Source organism: Arachis ipaensis, chromosome B1 (assembly GCF_059453495.1).
Source record: "Arachis ipaensis isolate K30076 ecotype BB chromosome B1, ASM5945349v1, whole genome shotgun sequence".
Classification (NCBI taxonomy): Eukaryota; Viridiplantae; Streptophyta; class Magnoliopsida; order Fabales; family Fabaceae; genus Arachis; species Arachis ipaensis.
In genome coordinates, this window is record NC_142436.1 from 128,243,106 (window position 1) to 128,256,733 (window position 13,628).

At 32.8% G+C, this 13,628-nt stretch overlaps 1 protein-coding gene and 1 pseudogene across 1 annotated transcript; one reads left to right on the top strand and one right to left on the bottom strand.

Annotated features, from left to right (window-relative positions):
* On the bottom strand, window positions 1-832 carry LOC107611077 (uncharacterized; annotated as a pseudogene).
* Window positions 833-2,515: 1,683 nt separating this feature from the next.
* TOC1 (CCT motif -containing response regulator protein) lies at window positions 2,516-7,697 on the top strand. The gene is made up of 7 exons (XM_016337485.3): window positions 2,516-3,635; window positions 4,352-4,513; window positions 4,626-4,759; window positions 5,044-5,208; window positions 5,654-5,741; window positions 6,019-6,060; window positions 6,204-7,697. The coding sequence occupies exons 1-7, from the start codon at window positions 3,455-3,457 to the stop codon at window positions 7,154-7,156; spliced, it is 1,725 nt and encodes a 574-aa protein (XP_016192971.1). The 5' UTR covers window positions 2,516-3,454; the 3' UTR covers window positions 7,157-7,697.
* The last annotated feature ends 5,931 nt before the right edge of the window (window positions 7,698-13,628 follow it).

Genomic DNA, 13,628 nt, shown 5'->3' on the forward strand with positions numbered 1-13,628 from the left:
CTAATGAGAAAGATGACCACACTTGCTCTGCATACTTAAAATCTCACTTTTAAAATCTTGATTGCCAGTTAGGACAAGCCCATTCAGCACACTATTAAAAGTAAACTTTCGGGGTAAAAACCCTCTATTGATCATCTCTAACAATAATTTTCCAGCCACCATCAAATTCTCATATTTCTTTCTAACAAATATTGCGCTAATCAAAACATTGTACGTTTCTAGATTCGGCAAGCATGACCCATCCCCCATCTTCTCAAGCAACTCCAAACCCTTTTCAATATCCCCAGCATCACATAAATACCGAATCACCACATTATATGTTTGAACATTTGGCTGACACCCGTCTTTCTCCATTCTAGCCATAAACCGCAATGCCCTCTCCATCACAGAACCCTCTTATCACAACATTGTAAGAAACTGAATTTGGCACACACCCCTTCACCACCATCTCTTCAAAAACCAAGACAGCATTCTCCACATTATCCTTCTTGCACAAAACATGCACCGGAGCATTATAAGTAGTAACATTTGGAACAACCTCCTCTCCAACCATTTCATCGAAAACCCTCTTTGATTTCTTAACCTCTCCTGCAACCCCGAACCCATAAATCATAGTAGTGTATGTAACAACATCAATCTCGCACTTCCTCCTCTTCATCTCTAAGAAAAACTCCTAAACTTCATTCAATTGACGAGTCATAAAATACCCTTTAAAGATTATGTTATATGTCACCAACGATGGTATGATGCCTCTCTCAACCATCTCTTTAAACACCTGCAACGCCAAAAGGGGTCACTTGATCAAGCACCAACCATTGGCGATTATGCCAAATTTAATTCACTTTTCTTCCATTCGATGTCTTGAGATGTTTGTTTGAGTGATTTAAAGTTTAGAAGGTAAGGAGAAAAGACATACAAAAATGGAGAATTCATGAAGAAATAAAGATTGGAGGATTTCTGGGTTATGCATACACATCATTCACAATTCGCGCGTACGCATGGTAGCAGTGACAGACCCAGAAAAATTAATTGGCAGGAGCAAAAATATATAAAGATAAAATTTAGATAGAAATATATTTATAATTTAAAACAAAAACTATATATATATATTAAAAAATTAGAAATATACATCAATACATATATAAATTAATTAACTCGTAAACAATATATTAATTTAAATTATGATAAAAAAATTATTTATAATTATTCTCTCTTTATTTTTGACAAAACTAAATGTTATTTTTATATATGTATTTTTAAATAATTATTTAACTATTTATTATTTCTTACTTAATTGTGATGTTTATTTCTTATAATATTTACAGTATAAATAAAAATTTTTACTAAAATAATTATTATAGAAAAGACCATTTTAATAAAAAATATTAATATATAAAGAGTATGTTTTTAGTGTTAACTAATATTTAAAAAATATTACTAATAACTAACGTTACATTTAATTATAAAATTAAGTTTCAACATGATTATTAACTAATTTGTCAGTATAGTGAAGTTAATTATAATTATTTGTTGATTAATTAATTAATTTATTTTTTTAAAAAAACATAATCTAATAAGACAAATATATACATCTATATATATTTATTAATTACTTTATAAAATATTTGTGGGGCAAGTGCCCTCTCTCTCCACCATCTGGGTCCGTCCCTGCATGGTAAATGTGTAAGCATGACTCCAATCTCGTGTCTCACTTAAAATGGCACGTGACTCGCGATTTCAAATCAATTTTAGATCTAATCCAACTCATTTTCTGAAACACTTGAAACATGGATCATAAAAGGATCAACCAAATTATAATGATATGAAACACTTATTAACTTAAATGCTAGAACATCTTTTGCAAATCCACTCTCATCTATTCTTTTGCAAATTCACTCATCGCCTATTTTTAGTTTGATTCTAGTTGAAATAATTGAAAAACTTTTGACAAATAACTTTTAAATTGAGTTATAACTTAGAGCATTACTTGTACTTCGACTATAAATTCTACAAAAAAAACCTTCGAATAACGAACATATTTTCAATGAGCTAAACATCGAAAAAAATATTCTGATAAATATTTTGACATCCAAACATTAACTCAAAATAAAAGTAACATTTAATATTAATAAACTACATTAATAGTGTTTAGTAAAGTAATATTATATGGTATATAAAATCAATTAATAATTAGTTACCTAATAAGAATATAAATTTAGTGTTTATAAAAAATTGTGATTATATTATTATAAAAAAGTTTAATTATTTTTATGACTAATTATCTTATTAAAAATGTAAAATAAATATATATAAATACATACAAATATATATTGATTAAATTCCTTTTAATGGTCATTGACGAGTAAAAACTTTTCATGAAACCTATTTTTGATAAATAAATTCGTATAAATTTGATTGATTCAATAATTGCTTTAATCTTTTTAACTTTACTTTATGTATCATACTGGTCAAAATGCAGATGTACAAGTTAACGAAAACTAATCACTAACGAAAAACCCAATTTGTGTTATAAAAAATTGTGATGAGATACATGAATCGAAAAAAGAAAAAAGAAAAAAGAAAGACATTTGTCAAGTGGCAATAACATGTGTCAAAGCATAGCTTGGTAATTGGTTGGAACTGCACAAGGAAGGACTCTTGATTTTGATGGCCAAAAGTATTTTGGGTTTGAAAATAGAGCATCCTGCATCAATTTTGAGTGATAGACAGAGAGAGAGAGATTGGGATATTTTGGTGGTTTCAGAGAGAAAGATCTTTTAGGGGTGACGTGGCCATCTCTCTATCTCTACCAAACTATCCACACCCACTCATATCTTTCCCTTTTTCTCATTTTTCCTTTCACTTTTTCTCTCCCACTCTTTCCACGTCACCCACCCCGCCTTTTCCCACTTATCATATGCCCCCGGCGCACTTTAGCCTTCACCAGCGTCCTCTGACCCCATTGCAGTTTTTGGTTGTTTCTTTCCTTTTTCTTCCTCAACCTGAGATAGCAATCACACACAAACACAACAAAAGCGTCTTTTACGATTTAGGATTCTCATTTTTCCAATTTCATTTTTAATCCGACTTTTTAATCTTCAATAAAAACGTTGAAAGCCTTTGTTGCATAGTTCTGCTAACGTGCGCCCTGTTCTTCTGTCCATCCAATTTCCGTACCACGTCGGCTCGATCTCCACCGTCCGATCAGTGTCCGGTGTATTATAGAATTTCCCATCTGGTGAATAGTGGTTAACCTCGATAAACCCAAAGGAAAAAATGGATAAGATTTTGCTGTAGTATATGATGGATTTTGGTTTTGAATTTGATCCATTGATTGTGACTGTCATAATTTGGGTTTTCGGAAGAAGGGTTTTTGTGGAGGTTCTTTAGTGTTCAAATTTCTCAACTTTAGCATTAAGTTTTTCTCTTTTTCGTGTTTCTTTTTTCCCGTGAGATGGAGAGGGAGGATCTGAATTTGAACAAAGATAGTAATAACAACGGTGTTGGAGGTAATAACAGTAAGAGTGGCGGTGATGGCTTCATTGACAGAAGCAAAGTTAGGATTTTGTTGTGTGATAACGATTCCAAGAGTTCCGAAGAGGTTTTTACTCTTCTAATTCGATGCTCTTATCAAGGTATGAATTATGTATTTTTCTCCCTTTTCTATGTATGGAGTGAATTGTTTGTATCTGCTTTGTGATTACTAGAACTTGGTTTGCTCATGTTATTGTTCTTAGATTCTATTTTATTTGCTAGAGAGGTGTTTTTGTGGATCCTTACATGCTTACAAACTTGAGTTTTATGGGGTATTAACCCTGGTTTTGTAGGTTGGCAACAATATGAGGGGACAATTTACAGTTGTTACTTTAGATGCAAACTTAGATTCTGATCTCATTGTTATTGAGTTACTTCTATGGTTCTGAGTAACAATATCTATTCAACTTCAAAAGTTGTCATGCTTTTGTTCTTATATTTGGGTTCCATTTGATGCCAAGAGGAGTATCATCTGCCATAAGATGCACATAATCAAACCTCTATGAGGGAGTTGCTTGTTGCAACTGTTACAAACATGACATACAGTGTAGATTTTCCTTGGGTGATTTTGGTTTTGACTTTTGAGGTCCAAATTTCTCTTTAAGACTCAGATCTCAAATGTATTGAAGTGTGCAAGACTCTCCGCTCCTAAGTTCACCCCCCTTCTTCCTTGTTAACTTCTATAAGTGTGATGGTCATGTTGCTTGTTTTTTATTCTTGGTGTGGGGTTACAGTTTTCATTATATGATTTAAAGCTTTGGCAGTTCTTGACATGCTTTTTGAGATATTTTAACACAAGAATTTTTGCGCTCCACAGTTGTTTCTGTAAAGTCAGCAAGGCAAGTAATTGACGCACTGAATGCAGAGCGACAATATATAGACATCATACTAGCTGAAGTCGACCTTCCGATAAAAAAGGGCATGAAGATGCTTAAGTACATAGCACGCGACAAAGAATTGCGCCGAATTCCTGTTATAAGTAAGTTTGGTTCTTCATTTTCCATTTTCCTAAGGAACCTGTAAAACTCTTTATTTTAGAAAAATTTTGTTCTGTTCCTCATCGTTGTGTTGGAATTTCTTTTTTGGTTAAGTGATGTCTGCACAAGATGAGGTATCCATTGTTGTTAAGTGCTTGAAACTTGGAGCAGCAGACTATCTAGTTAAGCCTTTACGCACTAATGAACTATTAAATTTGTGGACGCACATGTGGAGAAGGAGACGCATGGTATGTATCGCCCAACTTCATATTTATGAATGTTGGGGTAGCCTCTCCCTTTGATTTAACAGGAGATATTATATGCAAATACTTTACATATAATAACAATAAATTGATAGATATTGATAAGCTAGACATCTCCCCTTCAAATTAGCCTGATGTTTTGCTGTTCATGTGCATGAGCATCTCTATCTTGCATATGGCACTTTTCTCAAAATTTTCAATTCACAGCTAACAGCTTAGATCTTGTCGAAGTCACCTTGAAATAAATTTTTTTATGTCTATGGTGGCAGCTTGGACTTGTAGAGAACAACATCTTGAATTATGACTTTGACCTGGTAGTGTCTGACCCGAGCGATGCCAATACAAACAGTACCACCTTATTTTCTGATGACACAGATGATAAGTCCAAAAGAAGCAGTAATCCAGAGGCGGGAATATCTATCCAACAACAAGAGGTAAATGTCAGAAAAGCAGTCGTAAGTAATAAATGAGTAAAGGAAGTAGTGGGGGTTCACCATAGTGAAGGAGTTCAATCAACATTTTGCTTTCTTTGCAAACTATTCTACCCTTCAAAGCATATAATCTGATATTTGAATGCATCTTATTATTCATATCGACTTCAAATGTTTTCAAACTACTTGTTAAAAACAAAGTTTCCCCTTAACTCCCCTCTCTTTTCTTATGCTCCGTTCACTTTTATCAGTAAAAATTAACCAAAATATTTTTCATTTGATGATATAGAGGAAGTTTCAATTTTTTTTTCTTTCAATTATACTGTGTGTGCTCTAACTGTTGTGCCAGCTAAAGGTGTTTGAAAATCAAGATATGAGTTGACCATATTTATGCTAGTAACTGCAGGTCAGAGGGTTATAATTTATGTCTATCATTTATACTTTTCAGGCTACTGTTGCCATGGATATTGTTGTTGAGGAGCATCCTAATTCTTTGGTGTCGCCTGATGTGCCTGGAATTAGTGATCGCCGAACAGGTATGCTTCTTTTTTCGTCAACTGCTATTTCCCTAGACTGTATCTGAATATATCCTAAATAATTTTGCACAGTATCAATAATGAGGTAATAAAGTTACTCAATGGAATGAGGAAGTGGTTACTTTGTATAGGACAACTTGTTTGAATGCCATAATATGGCACAATTAGTCTATATTATCTTTCTTTCTCTTCTTTTTTGGTCTATTTATGTTGTTCAATTTCAAGAAAATTGAGGAAGACAAATGGCAATACTTCATTATTACTTATTATTGGACAGGTGCTCAGGGGCAGCATCAATCATACAACAATATTACTGAGGGTAGGTTATGCTCTCCACATTTTCTTTTCCATTACGAAAATGACGTCAGTCTAAAAGGAATGTTTGAGTTCCTGATGTTGGCTATGTGAGTACACCCGATTTCTTTTTTATTCTTTTCTATCTGCTCTACCAAAAATTTGTAGGTTATTTTTCATCTGCTCCAAAGAAGAGTGAACTAAGGATAGGAGAATCATCAGCCTTCTTCACTTATGTCAAAGCCACAACAATAAGGAGCGACATTGAAGAGATTGTTCATCTTGACAAGAATGCTACTAAACAAGTGAGGATGGAAGACATGGATCAAGCATGTGCTCAAGAGAGGGGTAACCTTCAAAGACCTGAGAATGGAGAGACACTTGAAAGCCATTCACAAGAGGACTTGCCCAGCAGCAATAGTATACCTGATTCTTTTTCTATTGAGAGATCTTGCACTCCTCCTGCATCAGTGGAAGTTTCACAGCAAAAGCATTACAAGGAAGAGCATCGTCAGGGTGTGGTGCATCCAAGAAATGGAAGCCATGGTTCCGAGCCTGATGCATCTAGCATGAATGCTCACCATGCTTATCCATATTATATGTCAGGAGTTGTTAATCATGTTATGATGCCATCGTCAGCACAACTGTATCAAAAGAATATGCAGGAGCTACAGAATCATACGAGTTCGTCTATGATTGCACAATACAATCATCTTCCCCACTGCCCTCCTCATGCAAACGGGATGACGTCCTTTCCATATTATCCAATGGGTATATGCTTACAGCCTGGTCAGATTCCTGCGAATCATTCATGGCAACAATTAGGAGGTTCGAGTTCATCAGAGATGAAATTAAGCAAAGTTGATAGAAGAGAAGCGGCGTTGATGAAGTTTAGACAGAAAAGGAAAGAACGTTGTTTTGATAAGAAAATTAGGTATGTCAATAGGAAACGACTGGCTGAGAGGCGGCCCCGTGTTAGGGGACAATTTGTCAGAAAGTTGAATGGTGTCAATGTGGATCTCAATGGACACCCTGCCTCCACTGATTATGATGACGAAGATGACGATGAGGAGGAAGAAGACAACCACGTAGCAAATGATTCCTCTCCTGAGGATGCATGAGAATGTTGAGAAGCTTCTTTGACCACAGGGTGAAGGGGCCACAATTCCATCTTGAGTTCAAATGGTCCGATCGAGGACCAGCTGCTGTTCCTTGCTTTGGTGGTAAACTTATTGCATCAGCATTAATTTGGTGAGATGTGCTGTTGATACATCAGGGATGCTGATCCAATCATAATGCACAGTTGCAAATCACAAATCACAAATCACATGCCCTTGCTCAGTTTTTCTCAGAATATCACTTCCTCGAATGATCAATCTTACTGAGCCCTTCTCAAAGGTATATTGCTGGTTCTGTTCAATGCAGTTAAAAGCATCGGTGGTGTAATTGAAACTGTTTGAAGCAGGTTGTGGTTGCTTATGTTTATGGAGAAAAATGTTGGACAGCTTAATGTTTGCACACTCCATACTCCATAGTGTTGTATTGTCTAAAGATTCTACTGTCTAAAAGCATTTATCCTCCGTAATTTTCTTATGTACACTATTGAGTCACACTTATTTGAACGAGGGATAATATTTATATAATTTTCTAACGTATTGGTCTGTGTCTGAAGTTGAGTACATAAGAATAGAATTAGTTTTGGGGGCTTCATTGACTCGATTAATAGTCCCAAGTCCCACAATACAAGTAAACTGTGATTGGTGATATGTGAAAAAAGAATAATGCCCCTACTATGCATATTAACTATGAAGTATGGATACTTCTTTTATTTGTCGTGTTCACGTATTTTGGACATGATGTTCATTGACATTCGTCTGATATGCGTGTCTTCTGTGTCTAATTGTGTATTAATAAAAATAAAAAATTATTTTTTGGATATACTTGGATACATCTAAATACTATTTACGTGTTACCATGTCGAATCTTATTTTTAACATATATTTTTAAATGAATTTAGAAATAATATATATTATTAATTATTAAAATAAGAAATATTTTATATAATTAAAAAATATTATAAATAATTAAAATTTTAATTTATATTTTAATATTGGTAAAATACCAAAATATTATTAGAATTTATCTAAAAAATATTTTATATTTTATATATATATATTGTGTCTTTATATTTTATAAGAATTTTAAATTTCGATGTCGTGTAGCATTATTAATATTACTTTGCATACTATCGTTCTCTTTGTAGAGGTAAATTTTACTCTCCTCATTGAGCACAACTCTCATTCTCTACACAAGTTCATGTACCATCTCGTGTTCATGAAGCATAATCTAGTTTTGTATACAATGTATAGACATACCAAACAAGAAAATATAAAATCTTCTTCCATTACTTCTTAGCCCCATGAAAAAAGTTAGAGAATTTTGTTTTTGATATTGGAATAACAACGGTGTTTTTTCAAAATGTGGGTTGATGGGATGTTATTCTCAAATGTGGGATCGTTTAATTAGATAAACAAAAATCGGACCGTCCGATTTGTGAGAGTACAGAAATCGGACTGAGAGATTTGTGAGAGTACAGAAATCGGACCGAGGGATTTGTGAAATCGGATCAAGGAATTTCTGTTAAAAAAAAAATAAAAAAATTTGAAGTATAGAAATCGGACCCTCCGATTTGTGTATCTTCCACACTTTTGAAAAACACAAAAAATTACAATGTTAATGTATATCACTACTTTTACTTCCATATACAAAAAAAAAAGAGCCAAAAACTTATCCTCCGAAGCTTTCTCCCATTAATTATTATTGGTATTGGTATAGGCGTACAGCCACAAGATAAAGTATAATAAGGAAGATTCGAGATAAATGTTTGCCAATAACCATGCAATTCTAATAGAATGATCATCGTTCCATATAATTAAACTTTCTTAACAAAAAAAGAAAAGGTTTAGGTAAAACTTTCTTTAAAATCCTTGACGTGCTAAGCAAAAATTAATTTTGAAAATAAAAAAATTTCGATTTCCCAGCTAATTGCGTTTTTACAATTTTACCCTCATCCATAGGATTTGATTTAATACCAAAAAAAAAGGGAAAAAGAAACAATTGTTACAATGTTACCAAACCTTTCTGATATTGTAATGAACGAAGTGAGGTTTTGAAGGTCGTAACTTGTTCACTGTGTATATGGGGATGCATATATCAATTAATCTCTACATACAAGTGATTTAAACAAATAAGTTGCTTTGACCTAATTTAACTCATGCGCTACTTTCTCTAACAAAATTTTCACCCAATGGGCTAATATATAACTTCTTTTTTCAATCGGATTTCGTTTTCTTTTTCGAATTTTCTCAGTATTTTCTGCGCCTCTATGTTTCGATCTATCTCTGCGTTCTCTGCGTTTCTTCTCATTCTCTATGTTCTCTTCGTTTTCTGCATTTTTTTCGTTCAAGTTTTTAAAATCAAGCTGTGAAATCATGTTTGAACAGTTATTTTGTTGTCGAAGATAATAAATGATTCAAGTTCAGACTGTTAATTGAATCAGAGTGAAATGGATTGTTAATGCTATTCGTTAGTATAGTTTATGATTCTGTAGGTGAATAATGATGTTTTCTTTGTGAAAATTGTTGTTCATGGTTGATGGTTTGAATTGAATATAATGTACCAATTCTAAATCTGATTCTATTATTTTGATGAATCTGTTTTCTCCCCGTTTCAGTGTATTTCGATTATAAATTAGTGTATTTTGGAACTGTTTTGGTGTATTTTGAAAATTTTTCGGTGTATTTATAGGTTCAGACTTTCAATTGAACCAGGGCGAATTGTATTATTGTTTTAAATCGAATCAATTGGTGAGGTGTGGCTTGAATCTAGTTAATATAGTTTGTTAGTAGTTTATGATTCTGAAGTTGAATCATTTTGTTTTTGTTTGTGAAATTTACTGTGCATGGTTGATGGTTTGTATTTAATTGTAATGTATCAATGATGAATCTATTTCCTCCATCGTTTTGGTGAATAAATGACCATTTGTATTCATAAAAGATAAAAATACTGACATATGTATCTACATTAGATCGAAACTAAACTTGTACCCACGTAAGATGCCCTCTGTGTGACAAAAGTACTTGATGAATCCATATTTGATGATAAATTTTGGATTGATTTGAGTGGATTTCATCATATAAACCCACATTTATTCATCCAAATAGCATGCTTTTGTGTTCTCTCCCTAAATTGAGCTTAATTATATAAACATTCTATTTTGTGCTTAATTTAACTAATTTTATTCCACTTTCATCCCATTTAATGCCTTGATGGTTTTGATGAGTGATTTCAGGCATAATAGGTTGGAATGGCTTGATGAGAGTGGAGGAGAAGCATGCAATAGGGAGAAAACATGAAGAAATCAAAAGAGGAGCACAAAGCTGTGTGCGTACGCACAACATTCTGTGCGTACGCACAAGAGGAAATTCAGCATGTGTGCACACGCACGACACTTTATCGTTCTTTTAGGTTGTTTTCTTCTTTTTGGTGTCTCCTCCGAATCATCTTTAGAATCGGATTCGGATTCAGCAAGACTTTCACTTTCTAAAGAAATAGTATTCTTTTTCTTTCCTTCTTTTCTTCTTTCTTTTTTCCCTTATTTTTTCCTTCTTTTAGTTGTTTTCTGAGCTGTGTTGTTTTCACGATTTCCTAAAACAAAAAAATATTTGTTTACACAATATATTTATAAGGAATACACCGAAAATAAAAGAAAGAATTTTGTTGAGTTATCATCTCATCCTTGATCTCAGCTTTTATTCTTTCTACCAGCAATTCTTTGGTCCAATGTTGGACCCACGGTGATCCAGGAATTTCATCAACTGGGCTATATTTGTATGTTGATTCGTGAAAATACACAATCATTAGAGTAAAGAGGCAGTCATTAACAACATATTTATTTTTCAATATGTGCTCTTTAATGCCCTTTATTAGAAAGTTGAGCACATGACCACCTCAATTCCGTTGACGTATTGCGTCCATGTGAAGAATGGGCAGCATGTGAAACGGAAAAAGTTTGTTTACTGTTGTCGGTAACAGGAAGGACATCTAAATGTGAATGTCCTCTTGAATTTCATCTAATTTTTCTCTCCATCGACAGTCATCTCCATCATAGAGGTTGATAATTGCGACAAGGTCTTGCCTTGAAAGTTTCTAACAACTTCCTTATTCACCTCACTGAATTCTTGAAAGTTAATTTTTTCTGGATAGCATGGCCCTGCAAAAGTGGCAAAAAATATTTCAATGACACAGAAATAACTTGATAATACACCAAAATTTGATTCATAGAATATATTAAGAAATAGATTTTTACCAGCTATAGTCAAACCAAGGACAGCTGCTATATTTTCTTGGGTGATGTTGATTATACTATACCGTGTGTCTAATCTGTTATGGGACAGATCAAATGAATATGCCAACTGGTTCAATGGCTTATGTGGCACATTCATGACAGAAATATGCATCAAACCATCAAATCCCAATATTCTCGAACAATTGCTTTCTTGTCTCCGCTCATGTTTTGGAATTTATCATGAATTGATCTTGTGGAACATCTCAAATCATGATTTTTCTGTAAATAAATGAGAATCATGTAAATAAATTATATTTATACAAAATAGATTGAGTTGTTCAAACATATATATGCTTACATTATATTTTAGTGCTACCTTTGGTGCCATTTTTTCTGTAAGAATAAAAAAGGTTAATACACCAAAAGACAAACTAAATACATCAAAACACAAACCAGACATACCGCTATTATTTTTTGATTACATCATACAATATGAGATCAAAAAGACATGCAATTGAATCAAACATGCATAAAATGATACCTGAAGTACTAGAATAAAATTCTATGGTTTGTTATAAGAAATTGATGAACAAAATTCCTAATAATGGACAAAAATAGTTACAAATCACTCAAATATGTACATAATAACATCAAAAGTACAAGAACAATATTTTGTTGTCTAGTTACAGTATAAAGAGTACAACAGCATTAAGTACACCTCAATTTTGATGAAATATACAGAAAGACAAGCCAAATACACTGAAAGACAAACCAACTACACCAAAACACAAACATGAAACAATGATATTAGAAGCACTACAAACAAACTCATTTCGAAACATACAAAACTCAAACATGTACAAAAACACATTCAAATCCCTCAAACACATGTAAATATAGGTTAAACTATACAATAAACACTACGTAACATTTTTATACCGACATAACATAGTTATCACCAAATGAAGCGTATAATGAGAAAAGTAACGCAAGAACACGAAATAAACTGCAATATAACTATGTAGCATTTTGCGATAAGAATGAAAAATAGAAAGGTAAGAAAATTGCAAGATTAGTGAATATTACCTTCAATAATCTTTCATCTTTTTTTTAGTGTTTGTTGGTGAAGATTTCGATTTCAGCTTTGAAACTTCTTTGACCTTTCACGATAATTTTGAGAGATTTTGATCGTTGTTTGAATTTTGAGCATTGCGACTTTGATCGAGGGAGAAGAACCGATTTTATAATGACGTCCGTGCCAAGGTTCTCAAACTTGTGAGTCTAGGTAAACTCGTGTAACTGATCTAAACTCGACTCGTAGACTCGACGTAAACTCGTACGAATTTACCTATTATAAATTTTTCGTAAAAAATATATGTATCGTGTATAATATATATATTTACTCAAACATAAGCATTTAAACTTAACAATTTCAACATCAAAATACATAATAAATTAACATAATACTACAATTATAACAAGTACTCTAGAACACACATTCAAATTCTTCACAAGTATGCATCTAGTTCAACATAAAACATAGTCACACAATCAAAGCTTCATATAACACAAAAAAAAAAAAAAGAAGAAAACAACAAAGTAACAATTAAATGTTCTAATAAACTAAAAGTCTAAAACTGAAATCCTATCTTCATCTTTTATGGCATCAACATCATCATCTTCACCATCTTCATCAGAAACATCATTTCTTTCAAGTTCAGGTTCGACCCAGCCAACAAAATCATCATCATTCACATGTCCCTGAACCAACATTCTCAGACATTTTGTATTTTTGTCCCCAAATAAACAAATCAACAAAGTACAAACTAAATAATTAAGCAAAATTATCCACTTATCCTTGTTAACAAAGTTAATAAATTCATATTTCAGACATTCAGATTCAATAACAACTAACTAACACTAACAAGTAAGAAATAACAACTACAAATTCAGATTTAGGATATAAAAACTACTTTACAAATGAGCTGTAGTTATGGACTTATAAGTTAAAGCTGACAGAGTGCACAATATAAAGAAAATAAAAACTTTAATTGCATAGCATTGTGCTTAGTAATATAAAAGGACATAATGGAGACAGCACTTAAACACCAAGACTAAAAACCACAAGATACCACAATGCATAATGCATTCCTAGAAAATTAAAGCAGTAAATACTAGCCTCTGACAATTTTTTTCTATGGCTGGAGAAGGTAAAGCTTAATTATTTGGCATCAAATAGAAGAACA

Bases quoted from the DNA above. Each gene is read 5' to 3' on its own strand.
- TOC1 (XM_016337485.3), top strand. From the start codon at position 3,455: ATGGAGAGGGAGGATCTGAATTTGAACAAAGATAGTAATAACAACGGT. The intron at 3,636-4,351 runs GTATGAATTATG...TGCGCTCCACAG, and splicing joins AATTCGATGCTCTTATCAAG to TTGTTTCTGTAAAGTCAGCA. The intron at 6,061-6,203 runs GTAGGTTATGCT...AAAAATTTGTAG, and splicing joins ATACAACAATATTACTGAGG to GTTATTTTTCATCTGCTCCA.